The sequence below is a fragment of the Microcaecilia unicolor genome, chromosome 13, assembly GCF_901765095.1.
Source record: "Microcaecilia unicolor chromosome 13, aMicUni1.1, whole genome shotgun sequence".
Classification (NCBI taxonomy): Eukaryota; Metazoa; Chordata; class Amphibia; order Gymnophiona; family Siphonopidae; genus Microcaecilia; species Microcaecilia unicolor.
The window spans coordinates 46,241,850-46,260,069 of record NC_044043.1 but is presented as its reverse complement, the minus strand read 5'-3'; the positions used below and the strand labels follow the sequence as shown (position 1 = coordinate 46,260,069).

General features: G+C 40.6%; 1 protein-coding gene across 1 annotated transcript in view; it reads right to left on the bottom strand.

Moving 5' to 3' along the window:
• Positions 1 to 1,072: 1,072 nt before the first annotated feature.
• MYO19 (myosin XIX) overlaps positions 1,073 to 18,220 on the bottom strand; it is an 86,580-nt gene continuing 69,432 nt past the window's right edge. The window contains exons 19-24 of the mRNA XM_030185985.1: positions 15,790 to 15,902; positions 12,098 to 12,273; positions 10,457 to 10,586; positions 9,749 to 9,834; positions 6,826 to 7,164; positions 1,073 to 2,383 (exon numbers count right to left, since the gene is read on the bottom strand). Coding sequence (XP_030041845.1) covers positions 2,267 to 2,383; positions 6,826 to 7,164; positions 9,749 to 9,834; positions 10,457 to 10,586; positions 12,098 to 12,273; positions 15,790 to 15,902 — 961 coding nt within the window. The 3' untranslated portion in view covers positions 1,073 to 2,266. The remainder of the gene's footprint in view (positions 2,384 to 6,825; positions 7,165 to 9,748; positions 9,835 to 10,456; positions 10,587 to 12,097; positions 12,274 to 15,789; positions 15,903 to 18,220) is intronic.

Sequence of the window (18,220 nt, the reverse complement as noted above, 5' to 3'; positions counted from 1 at the left end):
TTTATCATTCCCACTTTAGTAACTCCCTTGTTTGTCTGTCCTAATTAGATTGTAAGCCCTGTCGAGCAGGGACCGTCTTGTCATGTCCAGTGTACAGCGCTGCATATGTCTAGTAGCATTATAGACATAAGTAGTAGTAGGGTGAAATACTTTTGTCTACAAAAGAGGCGCAGGTATGATTGTGTGTCAGTATCTTAAGGTGGCCAAACAGAAAAGGTGATGGCAAAAGCCAGAAGGATGCTTAGGTGCATAGGGAAAAGAATGGCCAGCAGGAAAAAGAAAGGAATAATTCCTCTGTCTAAGACTCTGGAGAGACATCATTTAGGAGTACTCAGTTACATATAATCAGGATGGAGTCCGTCCAGAGGGCAGCTACTAAAATGGTCAGTAGTCTTCATCATAAGGCATATGGGGACAGACTTAAAAGATCTCAACATGTAAACTTTGTTGGAAAGGAAGAGGGGACATGATAGACACATTTAAATAACTCCATGGCAAATGCACAGGAGGCATGTCTATTAATTGAAAGGAAGCTCTGGCCATAGGATGAAGGTGAAAGGGGACTTACCTAAGGAAATGCTTTATAGAAAGGGTAGTGAAGGTGTGGAATGGCCTTCCAGAAGAGGTGGTGGAAGACTGTCTGAATTCAAGAAAGCTTGGGCCAAGCACATAGGATCTCTAAGGGAGAAGAAGGGATAGTAGATAAGGATGGGAAGACTGGAGAGGCGATATGGTCTTTATCTGCTTCCATTTTGCTTTCTTTCTAGGTTTAGCCTTTCCTGTGTCACTCCAGTACCCTAACCACAGGCTGGTACTCCACTCCTTCAAATAATAATCACAAAGGATTTTAATCTTGGAAAGTTTATTGTTTCTTTTTTTTTTTTTTAAAGGATGTATAAACAGGAAACAAATATTCATAATAAAGCATAAAAAAAATTATAAAAGGACATCGTCAACAAGGAGGCTCATTTTCAAAGCACATAGACTTACAAAGTTACGTATGTTACTGGGGGCTTATTTTCAAAGCACTTAGACACACAAAGTGCCATAGGTTACTATGGTACTTTGTATGTCTAATGTACATCTAAGTGCTTTGAAAATGAGCCTCTATGTAACTAAGTCTATGTGCTTTGAAAATTATCCTCACGGTAGAATAATATTCTATTGCAATAGTGTCTGGAGTTCAAGACAACAATTTTGTTTTTCAAACCTTGAAACAGGTAGCCAGATCTACAATTCCAACGGTTACTCGGACATAAAAAAACATCAGATGTTCAAATAAACGTGAACAAGGCAGAACAATCCCAGGCAGAGAGAGATGGTACCATGTTTGGAATAAGTAAGCATAAAGGGATTCTTTATTACTAGGAAAAAAATCCCATCCCCTTCCTTTCAACATACACAGTTTCTCAAGTTGAGGCAGGGGGAGCCTGTTCCAGAAAGATAGACTTCACCTTAACCAGGGTAGACTGCTGCCACTAACGTGTTAAGGAGATAGAGCAGCTAGACAACCAATAGTTGTCAGGAGTTGTACCAAGTGTTGGTATATCAGTGATAGCTAATGGCTGGAGCAATAAAGACTGAATCTTTGCTTTTCTAGTAGGCGTCTTCTGCAAATAAATGGCATGAGACCCTGGCCTGTCCACTTCTGTTTTCAAATAATAGATACATTTAGACTGTGAAGCTATAATCCCTAAATAGTGCTTCTTTTGGTGTAGTGCAACATCAACAAATATTTTTAAAACCCAGTTAACTGTGCAATTAAATTATGATTACAGTAACATCATCTGTTCTTCCAGGAGCTAAGTTAGAACCTTTTTTGATTGTATACATACCCATCCCCGTAGAAAAGCTTAATACATGATAAAAGGCCATCTATTTTAAACATACTGGCCCAGTTAGCCTTTCTTTGGTATAAAAAGCACCTTAAGCAAGTAATAACCTATACTGGTCATTTACTGTGCTGAAGCCATCTATGGCGTGCTTCAGAAACAGAAAATGCACAATACTTAGTAGGTGTGTGAGCCGAGACAGTAATAAAACTAATATATATTATTGTACAAAACCATTAGAACACATTATTACATCTTAAAATATGCCCAAGACTGAGGTAGAAGCCAGTCCTAGTACTGATCATGGCTTTGGTTAACAATCATGGTCCATGATTGGCATGCACTAATAGGCAGCTGGAAGAAGTCCTTCCTTAGAAGGCAAAGGTGCAATAAAATACATGTATATCTCAAAAGACCACAAATTGTGTAGCAGCTCATTTTGTTTTTTCTAGTAAGATCTCGTTGAATCCAGTTATCCTGCAGCTGTGACTCTGAGGGCAAACGTTGGCATAAAGCAGTGGCGATTTCTTGTAGTGAAACCGGATTGATCCCTGGAGGCAAAAGATATACATTATTAAAATGAATGACAGCCTGCCACAATATTTTAAAGGGTCTGGAATTGAAAGCTGATTACCAATAAGTTGACTTCCTGAGGAAACTCCATTTCGTTGGCCACTTCCCAGAAAATATCATCCTAACAATCATGGACACAGGGCGGGGAATGGGAGGAGGATGAAACTGGAATCTAATCAAAGAGGACAGACTGGCCAAATCTGTTTTCATTAGGAATTCCCTTCCAAACAATGAGATGTGAATGTATGGACTAATGTCCATTTCACAGCTTTTCAAGTCACTTATAGAGATTGACCTCAAGTGGACTGTTGACACAGCCACAGCACTGAGGCCCAGATGCACAAAACTTTAACGACCCTTTAACGAGGAAATTTCAAACCGTAGCATGCATTGAAGTCCATTTTCCGACAACGCTAGCAGCTAACGAAAACGGAATGCAAACGAGTAACTACCATTGAAATGTGGGTGATTCGGAATGCATTAACCATACTGACGAGTGCACTGATTCATTTACCGTGAGAAATTTAACGTGAGCTCAGACCTGTCGTTAAGGCCTGAGCTGTCATCTCCCCGCACCATAAAAATCCAATTGCTACCAATAAAGAACGAAAAGGTGGATGCAGTACTTCATAGGCTTCCCCCTGCATCAATACAAAACTAAACATACATCAAAAAAGGATCGGGAGGGGGCAAATGTGCTCATCAGGAGCACCCTGTATGGACGGCCTTGCCCCCCCCCCCCCCCCCCCCCCGAGGTCGCCGCTGCTCCCTGCTTCTGCCCATATTAATAAAAACAAAAACTCAAAAGTTTTGTTTTTATTAATACGGGCAGAAGCGGGGAGCAGCGGTGACCTCGGGGGGGGGGGGAGGGGGCAAGGCCGTCCATACAGGACGCTCCTGACGAGCGCCTTTGCCCCCTCCCGATCCTTTTTTGATGTATGTTTAGTTTTGTATTGATGAAGCAGGGAGCCACGTGTTTGTGTTTTTTTTGTTGTTGTTTTGACGTTTGTGGCATGCGCAGAGCAGCCAGCATAACGCTTGGCTGCTCTGCGCATGCTTTAGGGGCCACGAATCTTTGATACATTGTACTTTTCAGTACCGCACCGAACATGTGCGACTTGTTTTTTTTTTTTTTTGGTGCATTCTTCGTTTTTTCAAATTCGGTAAGCACTTTTACGTTTTAGATTTTTTTACGTTTGGTTGATGCATCTGGGCCTGAATGACAGGTATTAAATAGTAGATCAGGTCTAATGTCTCTTGCCTTAGTTTAGTCCTCTTTCCCTCCCACCCACACCAAGCACATTTCTTAACTTAATAGTCAATTATCCCAATTAAGAGAGCAAAAGGAGAATTTGTTACCACAGAATATTTTCATCAGCAAATTCACCCTAAAAATGTGTGGTTAAGTAAGAAGCAAACAACATAAAAGCACAAAAAATATAAAATTAGTAAAACATGCCCGTTTCTCACACAAATGACGCTAGCAAGGTTATCCTCCAAGTTCCAGCTTGGTAAAAGGGGGCCTAAGCATGCACAACACGCTGATGCTAGCGCAGGCCACCTTCTACCACAGCTTGGTAAAAGGACCCCTTTATTTCTCACTGCTTCAGGTGCCAACAGGTTATAAACTCTCTGCAATACAACAAATTACATATTGTAAACAAAAGCAACATTCAAAAAGTTATATCAAAACATAGTCCAATGGAAGATAATATGGAATTTGGTATGAAAAGATTCATCTCAAAGTGTTACATTGCACAAGCTTGTTATCCAATTTGGAATCATACACCCTTAATGCAATCTTTTCCATCAAGGTAAATATGATCCAGTCAGGATCCCAGTTCCAAAGGAAATCCAACTGTGTAGTGCTAGATCCCGATTATGTACAAATATGGCACCTGTTTTATGAAATAGATTACTTTAAAATAAAAAAAATGTTTCAGATTATTTGCTATTTTGTAAAGTGTTAAAGGCCAGATTTTTTTTTATCAGGTTTAGAAAAGAAAAACCTTTCTACAGGACAGGCCAGCAACAGAGTGAACGTTAAAAGGTGTAACTGATGAGTGTTAGATTGTATAATTTTTAAGATTATCTTTATTTTAGGTTTTTATTGCTTTATTTTCATGATTATAATTAGTTATAGTAACATAGTAGATGACGGCAGAAAAAGACCTGCACGGTCCATCCAGTCTGCCCTACAGGATAAACTCATATGTGCTACTTTTTGTGTATACCTTACCTTGATTTGTATCTGTCATTTTCAGGGTACAGACCGTATAAGTCTGCCCAGCACTATCCCCGCCTCCCACCACCGGTTCTGCCAACCAATCTCTGCTAAGCTTCTGAGGATCCATTCCCTCGGAATAGGATTCCTTTATGTTTATCCCACGCATGTTTGAATTCCGTTACCGTTTTCCTCTCCACCACCTCCTGTGGGAGAGCATTCCAAGTATCCACCACTCTCTCCGTGAAAAAATACTTCCCAACAGTTTTCTTGAGTCTGCCGCCCTTCAATCTCATATCATGCCCTCTAGTTCTACCACCTTCCCATCTCCGGAAAAGGTTTGTTTGCGGATTAATATCTTTCAGATATTTTAAGAAAAAGCTCTAACTCCTGAGGAAATTAAAAAGCCATGTCCTTTTATGGATTTGGTTAAGAGATAGAAAATAGAGTAGGATTAAATGTATACTTAAGCTCTGGAATTTGTTGCCAGAGACTACTAGTAAAAGTAGTTAATATAGAAAAAGGTTTTAATAAGTTCTTGGAGGTAAAGTCCATAAATTGTTAATGTAGACTGGGGAAAGCTACTTCTTATCCCTGAAGATAAGTTGCATGCAAATCTTGCCACATTTTAGGATTCTGACAGGTATTGTGACGCGGATTAGGCACTATTAGAAACAGGATACTGGACTTGATAGACCTTTGGTCTGACCCATTATGGCTATTCTTATATAGTGATAAACACAAGAGTTTATTTCTAGAGAAGAGGGTCATGTTAACTAAAGAAATGCCATTAATGTCGAGGAAGAATGGAGCAAAGGATTCAGCCGTTTACCATGGCTCCTTTATATGTACATTAGTCTGATGTACTTAAACCATAATTATCTGTAATACCATAACATATGAAAGCAGTTAAATTACTATGAAAGACCAAGGTGCTCATTTTCAAAGGACATAGACTTAAAAAGTTACATAGTAACCTATGGAATTTTGCAAGTCTAAGGGGCTTATGCACAAATGTCCCCAGTAACATCCACTCGCTATTTCTACCTCAGTAAAAATTACCAGGTTCAAAATAGCGAGCAATGCTCAGAAGAAATCGCATGCAAATAAGCTGCATGGACTTTTACTGTGCAGCTCAAAGGGAAGGCTGCCAGGGCATGCACACAGCATCCACTCGCAAAGTTGCGCATGCCCAGCACAGCCCTCTGTGGCGTTTCATGGCCTCCATACATGCATACAAGCTGCGTGTATGAAAGCCATGTGTATAACTTTTTTTTTCTCACGCTTGAAAGCTGCTACAGCTGGGAGTTGGGGGGGGGGGGGGGGAGGAGGAAGAGAAAGGCAAAAAAAAAGGTCTATGCGGAGAAGCAACTAATGCTGTCATCCAGCAAAGAAGAAAAGGAGAGTAAGATCCTTCAGAGCTCAACTGGCCATAGGAGAAATCAAGAGAGCAGGGGGAAAGAATCTAGCACAAGCAGAGACTGCCCTCAGCAACCCACTGGGCTCCTCTCCAGCAGCACTATCCAGTAGCCTCCTTCCAACACATGGGAAATTGCCTCTTCAGCTGTTGTGCAGCTTTGACAGCTCCTGACTTCCCGTAAAAATTTAGTTGTAAAAGGCAGGGGATGCAGGCTGTGCATTGCTCGAAATGTACAGTTGAATGGTAATCAGTGCATTTTAATAACTTTGCATTATCATTCCCATTGTCTGCTGCCACAAACAGAAAACAGTCCTTTATGCATCTCCTGCTAAATAACGTGGTCGCTAAACTGGCTGGAACTAATCAAGAAAGCACATTGCTGGCCCACTAAGTTTGATGCATCTCCCCCTCAGTTAATTTGAAAACGAGCCCCATAGTAACATATGTTCTTTGAAAATGAACCTCCACATCTATTTTAACATTGAGTTAAGTGGTTGAGAACACTAAATGTACTGGTGTATACACTTAATGTTGTTCACTGTACCTAACCACAAAGTTTTTTTTTTGTTTGTTTTTTTAAAGCAGCTTCTCTAACTCACAACAAAACTTACATTTGCATTTGGAAGATGAAGGGTACAAAATGATTTACAGAGTCCAATAAAAACAAATATAGGAATTTAAGCAAACACAGGTAACGGGCCATACATAACATTTCTCTCAATTTAGCATTGGCCAACAGACCAGCAGAGTCTTCACAAGTTGTTTTTTTTTTTTACCTGGGGTAGCGCTCTTATGGAGGTGATGCCATCAGCAGAACGACTGATGTTTGTCTTGCAGAGGTCATTCTGCTGGAGTGCCTTTAAGCATGTGAGAAATGACAGATTCCTGAGGAAGCTCTCTATAGAAACCACTTTTCTGACAATGGGCCCAGCTGACAGCACTAGTCCTAGAGGCCAGGAATGCAGTATTTCACTTTGAGTCCAAGCCTTGTCAAAAGAACTGTTTGCAGAGGTTTTACTTGCTTGAATAGGTGATCCTGGCAACGATGAGATGGGCTTTTCTGCTTCTACATCTATGTCATCCAGTTCCTTGGCTGCCACAGCGTCCAATTTTGCCTTAAAAAAAATATATATATATATGATTCTTAAAGATTTGCAAATGCAGTTTTCACCAATACCACCAAGTGTTTTGTGTCTAATTTTTGTCATACCCTGGAACATTATATAGAAGTACATAAGCATCGTCATGCTGGGACAGACCAAGGGTCCACTGAGCCCAGCATCCTGTCTCTGACAGCAGCCAAAAGAACAAACAATTTGTCCTGCCCATCCCAGAAATAGTGGATTTTTCCCATGTCCATTCAAGTCACTTAACCCTCCATTGCCCCAGGTACAAATAAGTACCTGTATATAATATGTAAGCCGCATTGAGCCTGCCATGAGTGGGAAAGCGCGGGGTACAAATGTAATAAAAATTTTTTTTTAAAAATAACATTCTATGGCCTTTTCCTCCAGGAAGCCGTCCAACCCTTTTTTAAATTCTGCTAAGTCAACTGCCTTAACCACTTTTCCCGGCAACGAATTCCAGAGTCTAACTACGCGTTGAGTGAAGAAAAATTTCCTGAGATTCGTTCTAAATTTACTACACTGCAGCTTCATCGCATGCCCCCTTGTCCTAGTATTTTTGGAAAGCGTAAACAGATGCTCACATCGACCCTTTCCATTCCACTCATCTTATAGACCTCTATCATATCTCCTCTCAGCCGCCTTTTCTCCAAGCTGAAGAGCCCTAGCCTCTTCAGCCTTTCCTCATAGGGAAGTCGTCCCATCCCCTGTATCATCTTTGTTGCCCTCTGCACCTTTTCTAATTCCACTACATCTTTTTTGAGGTGCAGCGACCAGAATTGAACACAATATTCGACGTGCGGTCGCACCATGGAGCGATACAATGGCAGAATAATATCCTCATTTTTGTTTTCCATCCCTTTCCTAATAATACCCAACATTCTATTTGCTTTCCTAGCCGCAGCAGCACATTGAGCAGAAGGTTTCAACGTATCAATCAACGATGACACCTAGATCCCTTTCTTGGTCCATGCTAAAATGGTGATAAGCAACTAGAAGACCAAGAAGGTCATTTTGGAAGGGTTCAGCTCCATTTACACATTTTAAAAGCTGGTTTACACATTTATTGGGATTTATTAGCCACCTTTATGAAGAGATTCACCCAAAGCGGTGTACTGCAGGTACAGTTTTAACATAAAACTTACAATTTTGTTAACAGCGTAACAATAGTAAAATAACCAAGAACAAACATAAATACAATAAATGAGGTAAACTTAAACAGTAAACTGAAACAGTATCAAAAATATACACATTTAACAGCACTGGAATTCAATATAAATGGCTATTTTAAAGGCTTCTACTTAAACATACATCCATGGCATATATGGATTTCAAGGGTTTTTTTCTGTGTGGACTTTAAAAGTACATGTGCATTTCTTTTTTGCAGCAGCAATATATGTATACCTCCTCAAATTTTCTTGTCTGCATTTCAACCTGCTTCAAGTCACACATACCGTGATGTGAAAAAATATTTTTGCCCACCTCATGATTTCTCCTATTACAGGTGGAAAACTTAGATTGTGAGCCCACTAGGGAAACAGAAAGTACCTTCATATAATGTGTACAGCACTGCAGTGGCGTACCAAGGGGGGGGGGCGGTCTGCCCCGGGTGCACGCCGCTGGGGGGAGGGGTGCCGCGCGCCTGTCAGCTGTTCGTTTTCATGCTCCCTTTGCCCCGGAACACCCGGGGGGGGGGGGGGGCGCATCGGCGATCTGCCCCGGGTGTCAGCCCCCCTAGGAACGCCACTGCAGCACTGCGTATGTCTACTAGCCCTAAAGAAATAAGAAGTAGAAGTTCAATAGTTTAAAACACTTGATAAACCACCCTTCTAGACAAATAATCAGAATGGTCTACAATAAAACAATATTAAACCTCCCCCCCCCCCCAAAAAAAAAAAAAAAAGCCAATAAAAAATAGAACAGCACACAACACTCACACCAACAACACTGCATGGTTTCTGATCTTTAAACAAAATGTATTAGACAAAGAATACCTGAGTAAACACATAATGTAAAAAAAACTTACTGCATCATTTATTGAAGGAACAAAGTTATCCAAAATCTACAAATCTCCCATTTTGGTTAAAAATCAGAAGCCATTCAGTGCGATATATATGCAATAATAGGGGAAATCAGGAGGGCAGCAAAATCTTTTTCATATCACTGTGTCGGTTGTGTATTTTGGGCTGGGTTTTAGAGGTGTGATCGCAGCAGCAGCAACTGTGCTTAGCATCCTGGTGTTTTAAAACCAGCCCCATAAAAACAAATTTGGGTTTTGAAGCTGGACTCCTTAAGTGGCTCCCCTTGGATTGTCAGCTTTGCAAAATCCAGTACTTACATGTACAAAGGCTCAAGCAAAGCTACCCTTTTTTAAAAATATTTTAAAATAAAAAGGCTCTTCCTGCTGTATGTGCCACCATAATATATATTTTTATTGTGGACTTCTTTGTATTTTACAATTTTAGTTACATTGGTCATTTCAGGTAGAATTGCTGGCTTTGTATTTTTCATTCCTAGTTGAATGTATTATCTGTGTAATGACATAGGTCACTATCCTTGTACTAGGAGTACCTACCTTCCACTTCCTCCAGGCTCGCTTGATAACGGAAGCAGCTCTGTACATCCTCTTAATATGCATCCTTGTTAACCAGGATCGAACAGCTAAGGATTGAAACCAAAAACTAAATTTAAAACCTATATACAAATACTGAAAGATTTCTTTTATAATAAGTTTCCAGAATAAAAAGTACAGCAGATATTTTATAATGTCAAAATCATAAAAATGTGGAAAGTACAGTAGTTGATCAATAAACTGAATGATTATTCAAAAATGTGTTTCCTGTAAATATTATCATTGTGATAGGTCTGGCTGTACCACGCTAGTAATATAACTTATAATCCTGTAAAAAAAAATAGGTATTACTGAAGATAGAGGCTGGACACCAAACTAATGTCATGAAAAAGGCAACTGTCATCCAAACCTCCTTTATCTCCATTTATTTGAGAATTAATTCTCCAGTGTACTAAAACTTCAGCAACCAGTTCTTAAGAGATTCAAATCCTACACCCATGATAACAGTGTAATAGCTGCAGCCTAGGACATTACAAAAGCCTTGTGTATGAGGGCACAGTTTCTTATTTTGAAATTGTCTATTACACATAATAGACTTTCAGAAACGGCTGCAGGTACTCCTACATTTACAACACCTAGAATTAAACCGAGAAAGGAATTCAGAAGAAGCAGCCTTGGCTCCTCCAGGATGTCAAATGCCCTCTCTCATACCTGCTTGAATAAGATTAGCCGCCCTTCTTTGCTTTGCCATTTTTCGGCGTCTGTATGTCCTCCAACAGCACTGAATGCTGCATGCTCTCTCCGAAAGTGCCGATGCTCTTCTGGATTCGGCAAGCTCCAGCTGCAGTGGAAATGGTGAAATCATCAAGCACATCAGATTTATAACAAACTATCAAAAATGTGTGAGAAAAGAAGTCGGTTTATAACAAATTGATTTGAGAGTAAGGAATGATCTTACCAGTTTGCTCTTAAAACAGTTCAGTAATAGGACAGCAAGGTATTTACTGTCTTTCATGTGTTGATTGAGGTGAAAAAGAAACTGCTATTCCTGTAAATCACCTCAAATTTAGGAGAAGAGGCAAATATCAATGTGACTATAAATAAAGATAAATTACTGCATACTCATTTGGTGGTGATTTCATAAGTTAGAGAATGAACACTAGCATTGAAAAAGCCTCCTCAGATCTAAGGTTCTTGCCTCGGCCTCTTTTTGAGACATGCTACCACGAGGCCTGGCCCAGCTTAAGCTGAAATGTACTAATTTTAAATTGTATTTCAGAGAAGAAATAATCACTGCAACATACCATTACAGTCACCAAACATACAAAGAGCAATTCTGCAACCCAGGCACCCACATTTACATAGGTGTTATGCACGTACATGTTTAGAATAGCATATGTACCTGCGTGCATAAAAGGGTAAATGCAAAAATTCTGTCTTAAGTGCAAATATCCATTTAACTTCATAGTGCGTACTGGTATACAAGGTGGAGCACAGGCATGGCTCCCACTTACACATGTTCCCGCCATATTTAGCTCTCTGAGAGTGGAGGAGTGGCCTAGTGGTTAGAGTGGTGGACTTTGGTCCTGGGGAACTGGGTTCGATTCCCACTGCAGGCACAGGCAGCTCCTGGTGACTCTGGGCAAGTCACTTAACCCTCCATTGCCCCAGGTACAAATAAGTACCTGTATATAATATGTAAGCCACATTGAGCCTGCTATAAGTAGGAAAGTGCAGGGTACAAATGTAAAAAAATAAAATAAATATTGGAGATTCTAGATGGAATGTTGCTACTATTGGAGATTCTACATGGTATGTTGCTATTCCACTAGCAACATTCCATGTAGAAGCCTGCCCTTGCAGATCAGCAACGCGGCTGCGCAGGCTTCTACATGGAATGCTGATAGTGGAGGAGTAGCCTAGTGGTTAGTGCAGTGGGCTTTGATCCTGGGGAACTGAGTTCAATTCCCACTGCAGCTCCTTGTGACTCTGAGCAAGTCACTTAACCCACCATTGCCCCAGGTACAAATAAGTACCTGTATATAATATGTAAGCCACATTGAGCCTGCTATGAGTGGGAAAGCGCGGGGTACAAATGTAATAAAAATAAATAAGTAAATGCGGTGCCTAAAATGTTAGGCAGGGTGATACCGGGTTATCTAGTATTCTATAGTGGAATTTAGGCACTTTGGTTCCTTTATAGAATAGACTCTTAACATGTGCACTCAGGGTGCCTAAATGGAAGTGCCCAGTTACAGAATTGCCCCACAATGTGTTTCTGTTCAACAAACTTTAATACTTTCTGGGTGTCCTTCAGCACAGCCTCTCTCTTGGTTTTACAATGATGCTCACCATGGAATGAGTCATAAATACTTTGGTTTTGCCACAGTGCACCAATACAGTACTGGTTTGCGTCTCTGCTTTACTGTGGAGTGAAGAAACTGCACTTTGCTCAGGTACCAAGTTTTGCAAAAGCTCTTGCACAACACAGCGTAATGTGTCAGCATTGTCCTCTGTGTCACCTAAACCTGCAAAATAAAAAGACCAAAAAAAAAAAGTGTATGCTAAACAGGTGAATCATTCTGTTTGTTTTACATTACATAGGGATGGCTGCAAGGGTGTAAGGTGGAAAATGAGAAGGTAGGTGGATTAAGTAGATCAGCCAGGAAAATAAAGTAAAGGTAGCAGAGAAGCACAAAAAAACTCCCAACTGAATCTCATTTATGGAATATCTCAGGAGCAGTAGATATGCCCTTTTATCCAGGAAGGGTTGGTATCCAATTAGGCAACAAAAAAAACCTTCCTGGAAACAATGTCCAAATATCCATAACCTGGTATCCGGTCAAAATAGCCCCAACAAAAAAGCTCCCGACATAACAGCCATTGTCAAAACGGCCTGCCCACAATTAGCCCTTGACAAATTAGCCCCCCCCTCCCCCCCGACAAAAGGGCCACAGTCTGCCCAGAATATGGCACTGCATTTTTTTCCTAATAATCTTACCTTGCCGACAGGATACGGTTGGTAAGACTATGAAAATGATGACAATATTGAGGTTTTTTTTAATTAGCATGTTGATGGAAGAATAGTTTCCTTAAACAGCAGAACAGATCATGAATACCAATTGGTAGCTATAGAATTTTTATACATGCTTTATACAATGCAATGCTCATAGGAGCCTTTATCAGTGAAGATTTCACTTGTAGTTTCTCATCTTTTTTTTGTGATGTGTTATTTTTTTTCTATGGGGCTATTTTATCAAGGGCTATTTTGTTACAAGGCTGTTTTGTCGGGGCTATTTTGTCAGGGTGCCCCATAACCCCTCATCAAAATTCCTTTTGGATGAATTTAGCCATAGGCTGGACAAAAATATTTGAGTTTCATTTCATCAAATGCAATAAAGAGCTGTACAGTCTAGGTTTTGTTTTTTAACTTTCCAGTGCCACTATGGGTTGAGATGGGTTTACAAGCGTCCCCCTAAGTATGCCAGGCAATGTCAGAACTGGTGCAGATACTAGTAGCTTAGAAACTAGTATGGTATATCGGTCAAACAGTGAGGAAAATACATATAGCAGAGCATTTAAGCAACATTAGGATTACCAAAAGGGAGGCACCTCTGGTTTTACACTGGTTGACAACTGGGCACAAATTGGATGATTTACAATTCGCAGTGTTATATCAGGCTCATAACAACACTGGGAGGGGGGCGGGGTGATATATTCCATGGGCTTTTATGGATTGAACAAAAGCTAATGTATTCATTAGGAAAAACTGAACCTAATGGGTTAAATTGATGAATTGAATGGGATGAACTTGTCTGATAGATTTCACCTGAGGAACCTCACTTATATAAAGAAAAATAAGAGACTGTTACCATGCATGCGTTAGCGTTTTACATCTTCTGATATGTTGAGCTAGAGCTTGGCAATTCCTTAACCCTGTCTGGCTAAAAATAACTTGCTGTTATTAGTATAGTAAGATATACTATGATGTTAATTTTTTCTATTTTTGAATGTTTAATTTGGAGTTTGGTTTTTAGGTATATTAATGTGTAAATGTTGTGCATATAGATCAACAGCTCCTGAAGACGACCTGGTGGCGAAACACAATTTTGTTGGGTTGAAAATACTTGGGCTGTACATACTCTGTAGAAAGGAATATAAATGTTTTGCTACATGAGGAGGGAATTTTGGATGAGATTCTTCTATTTTGCTATGAAGAGCAGATGATTCTAATGGATCTAATCTGGAGATCAAGAAGATTTATGAGTGACTACAAGGAAAAGCAGTATAAAATGTTTTGTACTTTTTGGGATCTTGCCAGGTATTTGTGACCTGGATTGGCCACTGTTGGAAACAGGATGCTGGGTGATGGACCTTTGGTCTTTCCCAGTATGGCAATACTTATGTACTTATGATATACGTTTCCTGTTCTACAACGAACATTTGGTTTTAAACTGATTGGAGGAAATGGAATATGTGCACTTTTTACTGTATGTGCTGACTGATATTTTTTGAATTTTTAATTAAAGGTTTAAAAATGTTACTTTAGTTTTATGAGTTTTGTAAAGCTTTCCATTGCCTTATTTCATGTATTGCATGAGAAACATGAAATACTTGCTCTCTGCTTTCAACTCCTGCACAATGCCCTCACATACAGCCAGCTGAGGACAGGCAGAGCATTGGCAGAAAAAAAAAACCCACAAGCTCTCACTGTTCTGCAAGGGATTTAGAAGGGCTGGGAAGGTAAAAGGGAGCTGATAGAGGGGGTGGGATTGAGAGAAGGTCGAGGTTGCTGTGTGGGCAACAGTCAAAGGCTGAGGCTGCTGGGGTGTGTGAGCAGTGCGCGGACAACAGCCAGAGGCTGAAGCTGCAGGCGTTGACATATATAAATATTCCAATCATTCCTAAGTCTGGCTTCTAGATCCTAATAAAATTTGTTGAGGTCTACTATAATGATTATGCATGAGATAGGAAGCAAATCTCTCTCATATTTGTTAGAGATACCCTCTGCTAAGTGTTTCTCCAGGACAGGGTTGGGAACCACAGGCTTACCATCACTAGTTAAGGGAAAAAATACAAGTTGATGTGTCTGTGCAATAATTAAAATGTATAACAACGTGTCACCAGGAATCTTAGGTCAGAGCTGGAAGTCACAGAATAGCTCCACCCAAATAGCCCATTTTTATTTGGCAGAAATGCTGGGCGATTATAGCGCAATACTTTTCAGAACTGACATGTGTAGCAATGTAGAGGACAATATTTACCTTGCAAATCTGCTGAACTTTAAAGACTGCCTGGCATAATTGTATTCAGAGAGAGAAAGCTTAAGATGGCAGAGTGGAAACAGACCAGCAGCAGACTCCATGAAGCTAAAGGGCAGAACATGTTACTGGAAAGAGAGGCCAAAGTGCAGACAGACAGCTAGTGAAGAGAGAAGAAAAAGAGTCTAATTGCTCCAAAAAGAACAGAAAAGCCCTCAATATGCAGTTTCAAGTATTAGGCAACCTTGTAACATTGGGGGGGGGGGGGGGGGGGGGGGGGGGGGGCGGTTAGTTTGCAGTGCTTATGGACAGATTCAGTGAACAGAACTTCTCTGCTTCTCATATGAAAAGATTCCCAAGTGCTACCTATTAATGTCATTTCACATAAATTAATGTATTACATTTTTATTTTTTAAGCAAAACAGCGGGGGTGAACCGACACCTGCAATTCCTGTTAACCTAGGGCAGTCAGCCTCTGTGCATGCTCTATAAAGTTATATGGTGGAAATCTGTTCTCCAAGAATGTGTTTTTTCAAGCTTTTCTATTTTTTTGTGTTTGAAATATGATTCCAAACTTTTCATGATATTTACATCTTGGAGAATTTTGGTGGCTCATTGGTGTGGATATTTGAACAAAAGAATCAATACGTAATCTTTCTTATAACAATAAATGCTTGCTTTTTTCCCCTCTCTCGAAATAGTTTTTGTTCTTTGCTCAGAGAAGAGGGGTATTCGAGGGAGTGAACATCTCTTATAACAGAATTGAAACAAAGCATTAAGTACCTTTCTTTTTCTTGGTGAAGGTGTAGGTGTTTATATATAATTCCTGTTCTGACCTGGAGGGATGCAGTTTTCGTAACAGCTGATAACGCTCTATGAAATTCTGAAAAGGAATCCTACAGGCAAAAATATAGATTGTTACCACAGCTAGGATAACTTTATTCAAGTTTTAAGGGATTACAATGCTGGATGATGCATTACGTGATACTGACTAAAATACATGTGGCAGTGTAGGAAGAATGAATGTTACCAGCTCCTATTTCTCTTAGTTGAACAATATTGAATACATACAAGCTGGTCTCCGGTGGTGGAAAGGGTGAGGGCAGGAGGCCAAACAAATGTAAAGAATACAGAATAGCACAAAAAATAGATAACTTTAGTCGTTCTAAGAATTCTGTAACAAAGCAATGCTAGTACAAGTTCGATAGGTGGTCCATCTTAAAGATTTAAAAAATAAATAAATTAAAAATGTATTTCTCAAATGAAGTATTTTTAAAACCTGCCTGATGAGGATCACGTGACGCCATGACCAGGAGCGGTTGTTGAAACCTCCGCTCCGGCTAGCTTACCCACCCAACCCTCAAAATCTAGGAAATCGCCCCAGTAAAAAATCAAGAGACGCCTTAACCCGCAAGAAGAAGGGAAGAGAGTTAAATCGGCGCTACTCACAGAAGAATACATGGCGGCGAAAAGCGTTCGCCGGGACAAAGAAAAGACGCGGGCCGGCAAGGAAAAAATGGCGACGCCGGCGAGCCCGGCCGCGTCGGCCTTAAGCTCCGTGTGGGTAGCGGAGGTGGCGGCGGAAGTGACGGCCGCTATGGAGCCTTTGTTGGATCGACGATTGGGGCCCATCGACAGCAAAATAACGCTAGTCCAGGAGCACCTGGGACAGCTTACCAAAGAATTAGCGGAATACCAGCAACGTCATGGAGCTCTCGAGGATAGAGTGCACAAAATGGAGGAGGAAAATACTAAGCTTAAAACCATGGTGGAAAGCTATGAAGGAAAGCTTGAAGACCTCGAGAATAGGTCAAGGAGAAACAACTTAAGATTTGTGGGCCTGCCTGAGGCTTTGGAGACTATAAATCTGCGGGTATTCATGGAAAAATGGTTGCCAGAACAACTACAACTCCCAGAAGACCTGGGAACTCTCCAGGTAGAGAGAGCACATCGAGTGGGGCCTAAGTCTGTGGAAAATACACGTCCAAGAGTGGTGATCTGCCGCATCTTAAACTTTGCGCATAAAGAGGCAATACTGCAAGCTTTGAGGAAAGATCAGGAGCTGCAATATGGGAACAAAAAAATTTTATGTTTCCAGGATTACTCTGCTGCGGTGGCGATGCAGAGAAGGAAATTTTCCCCTATCTGTACAAAACTTTTTGAAAAGAAAATTCGATTTGCACTGCAATATCCAGCCAAACTAAGAGTCACCTATCAAGCGGTCACACAGGTTTATACAACGACCGAACAAGCCCAAGCTTTTTTGAATTCTGTGGAACATCGCTGACTGAGAGGTTAAATGGAGGATCAACAGATATCTATTGGAAGATGGGATAGAGGAGCACATGGATTAAACATAATGGATTACAAAAAGTTAATGAGATTTGGAAGATGTTAAGCCCCAATTGTTGGACGGAGTTGATGGTTCGACAGGACTATGGCCACAAGAGGGAGCTGAGGAGATCTAACACGACAACCAGAATCCCTTGGGCACGTGCTGTAGAATGGAACGAGCAGAAGTCTGAGATTATTGAAGAGAATGCCACAGAGAATTGAGGGATAACCTTTACATCAAAGAAGAGAGGCGATTTTGACAGAGTGGCTGGGAGTACTACCAGAGTGATAATACTGAAGACTGTTATGGGACCATTCTTGCAGAGGGCTGCAGAGGACTTTCGTTACAGACCAGAGAGACAGCTTGAGAACTCTGGAATAAGGTTTTTTGAAGTTTGATAAAAATGTGTTTTGGTTTGTTTTTCCTTTTTAGACTAACTGGAAAAGTTGCATAATCAAAATAGAGATATAATGAAGAGAGGAAGGAGAGGGGAAGTATTTGTGCCAATTGGTCTGCGAGAGGGGAGGGGGGTAAGAGGTGTTAAACGTGATGGTCTCATTGAGAGACTGGGGTTTAGAGGAAGGGAAGTTGGGGGTTAAGGGGATAGTTAGGTACTATAAAGGGGAAGAGGGGGGATCTGGGGGATGGGGGGGGATGGAGACCTGGAAGATACGACTAGTGGGGTTTGAGAATACATTAAAATGGCTAGGAACAATGTTTGAGGAGGGGTGGAGGCTGGGACATCCCTCTTCTATGAATAAATGGTATACATCTTATGATCAGATTTTCTATGTGATCTGGGTCCACTAAAAATAGTTACATGGAATGTGGGAGGGATCTCATCCCCAATTAAACGTTCAAAAATTTTACAACACTTGC